General features: G+C 32.0%; 1 protein-coding gene across 1 annotated transcript in view; it reads left to right on the top strand.

The window, feature by feature from the left end:
- The window catches only part of LOC127850392 (uncharacterized), a 4982-nt gene extending 2861 nt beyond the window's left edge, over window positions 1-2121 (top strand). The window contains exons 5-8 of the mRNA XM_052383408.1: window positions 1-80; window positions 335-470; window positions 593-753; window positions 1340-2121. The exon at window positions 1-80 is cut by the window's left edge and continues 109 nt beyond it. Of these exons, the coding sequence (XP_052239368.1) occupies window positions 1-80; window positions 335-470; window positions 593-753; window positions 1340-1523 (561 nt within the window). The 3' untranslated portion in view covers window positions 1524-2121. The remainder of the gene's footprint in view (window positions 81-334; window positions 471-592; window positions 754-1339) is intronic.
- Window positions 2122-2986: the final 865 nt, after the last annotated feature.

Below are 2986 nucleotides of genomic sequence, written 5' to 3'. Positions count from 1 at the left end.
TCGCGACTGATGACAGTTTTTGAAATGTGTGATACAACGTTAGAAGATTACGTGCGTGATAATAACGACCTCGTGTGCGGGTAATCGTTGCTCATTCATAATGAACGAAATAATAGTGAAAACCTTTCGGCTATAAATGTATTAAAAGTATTGCTTTGCCAGCTATTACTGTTCATATCGAAATATAAAAGTTTAATTGCTATTTGTATTTTTGTATTGAGTTAATCGAACTCTTTTTTGATATTGTAAGTACGAAAAGTAATACGCACGTCATCATATCAACCTACTTAATTTAAAGTAGTACTTGACTAAATTATCAACGATTTACGCTCAGAAAAACACAGAAAAGAACATATGAGAAAAGCGCACTTCAATTCTTTTGCACAACTGGTCTGTCAATCTGTGCAGGAATGGTACACATGTACGAACAGGGACTTTTGAACATCTTTATAAATCTGAACAACATTATGGTAAGTTATATTTATGTAGTCAAGAGGTATCTTGGTTGTTCCTGTATTTTTGACTACTATTGTTCCTTGACTGAACTCGATTGTTTAAAGCTTTAATTATTTATTTTATTTTTCTCTGTCAGATTAAGAATGAGCACGTCAAAATCAACCCATCCATGAGCGGTTCGATTTCAATAAATCAACGGGAATGGCCAAGAGCTCCTGAGTTGGCAACTGGACAGTACACTAACGAGACGGATGTGTTCTATTTAGGGAAAGTGTTATGGGAGCTGTGGTATGGAAGGTATTGTACTATATATATTATATAATAAAACAAACAGACGACAGGAATTACAACTTACAATTGTGTTGTGTTTTATTTATTTAGCATTCCGTTTTTGATAGCTAAATACCATTGTTTTAAGCTGGTATTTCAGTATTTCATACGGTGGAATGTCATCAAAAATTTGGCGTCGTGACGTTAAAATCCCGGTACAATTCTGTAGCAAAATCCTTTTGTAGATAACGCAAGTAGTGTTAAAGCTTTAAAGTAAACAAAGATTGTGTTAGTTTCGTTAGTTAGATTACCGCTTTGTTCAACTCGTGATTTGTTTATTATAATTTGATCACCTTTGAATATTGACAATCTACAGAACCCCCAAAATAAATTATATGTCTTTAATTAAATTATTCAATTATTGCGCAAACGGTGAAACTATTTATGGTTTTACTATATATGATCTAATGTTTTCATGAAAAATAAATTCAGAAATTTGATACTGTAAAGTACTACTTTTAGGTAAATAAATTAATGTTAACGGAACAAATGGTTTAATGTTAAACTGCGATGACAATAGTCTTAAAATATTCCATTTATATTTGTTACAAAGAAAAGCGAATGGGCCCACTTGCCGCTCAGCAGAAGAATACGAGAGGCTTCCAGACTGTAAATTGAAGCACGCTATGCCCGAAAAACTCGCGAAAATTGTTTGTAAATGCTGGGAGGCGGATCCAAAGCAACGACCTTCCATGGACGAATTGATGGCAGTTCTTGGCCAAGTTCAAGTAATGTAGAAACAGCCAACGCTCATCGATTATTCGAGTTATTGTATCAATTTTGTCAAAATCAACATTATTTGTGATATTGTGCAATTATACATGCATCTGCAATGTACGTCGGGTAGCCGATTTGTTTATAATTGGTGTTATCTTTTAATGATTGTATGTTTATTTGTAATGTTAAATTTAGTTTATAGATATATGCATTCTTATTTGCTGTTATGTTTACTAACCTATATATGTGAGCTTAACGTGTCTTAATGTTTTGCCTTTATTTTTATAATGTTAACTAGTTGTGTATTTATAGTATCTAAGTGTGAATACCATTTTACAATAGCAGAAAATGCGTGAATTTAACATAAATAAAAAATGCATTTATGCTTTTTATATTTTATTGGAGACATGTTTGTTAGTAAACTTTGCCAAACGAATGTTTATACTCACGTTGAACAATAAACATTTCATTAAGAAAGGTTAAAGTCACATGTATAGATAAGAAAAGTAACTTTTCTGTTGTAGTGTGCTATGTGCTTGTACTTGCTATTTGAACACTGACACACAATGAACACATCTTTTTAATTGTTCTGCATTTTTATGCATATAAACGTTTTTGTTCAAGTGCGTTAACCGATAACCAGTTCCCTACACACATTTTTATTTGAACTATATAACTAATAATATATTTCTCCTCTAATTTGGAATGATAAAGCCATACGCGTGAGTTAATTATCACCATGTTGCTGTTTAGATTAAGCTCATAACTAAAAGTTAATTAAAGTACATTCGAGTATTATGACTGACCAGCATCCAATGTATTCAGACAAGAATCGTAATGAGTCAAGTTGTCTTAACTTTTGTAGAGAAATGGATCGTCATTCAAAAATCATTTTTTTTTTATGTTTCACTTCATTTTGCTTTTACATAATACTCAATTTAACAAATTAAATTGATGTTAAGTCTGTTTCAATGTGATTGTATTTCTAGTGCGTTTTAGTATTCAACAATTGAAAGCTGTTGAGTTATTTAAACGATACGTTTTATTAGTATCTGGTTATATCGATTTTCATCGGTTTTTATTGATATGTGAACCAAGTTGGTGAACTATTGTTTTCATGTTATTTTCTGGCATTCCAATTATACAAATGGCATCAACACAGTAGTGTGCTAGATAATACTGAAATCAAATAACATGAAACAATTCGATATCATGTATAATCTCTTTCTTTAAAACGTTAGTGTTTTCTTTGTGTATTTGTTATTGAGTTTATCTATTCACACCTCTCTGGGGTAAGCTGTTTTCACATGAGCATGTGCTAGTTACTGACACTGGCCTATTTTAGTCACAGGCAGGAAGGGGATGGCATTGTCAATTATAATGTGACCATCACAAACGGGCTGAAATCAAACCCGCGATACTTGGTTTTTGTAGTACAGCATTATGTAAGTTAAATCCACCCATTTTTGGTGCTATATTTAAT

This window comes from Dreissena polymorpha, chromosome 11 (genome assembly GCF_020536995.1).
Source record: "Dreissena polymorpha isolate Duluth1 chromosome 11, UMN_Dpol_1.0, whole genome shotgun sequence".
In the NCBI taxonomy this organism is placed as follows: domain Eukaryota; kingdom Metazoa; phylum Mollusca; class Bivalvia; order Myida; family Dreissenidae; genus Dreissena; species Dreissena polymorpha.
The sequence above is the reverse complement of the archived record's forward strand: the minus strand, read 5'-3'. Positions and strand labels throughout refer to the sequence as shown.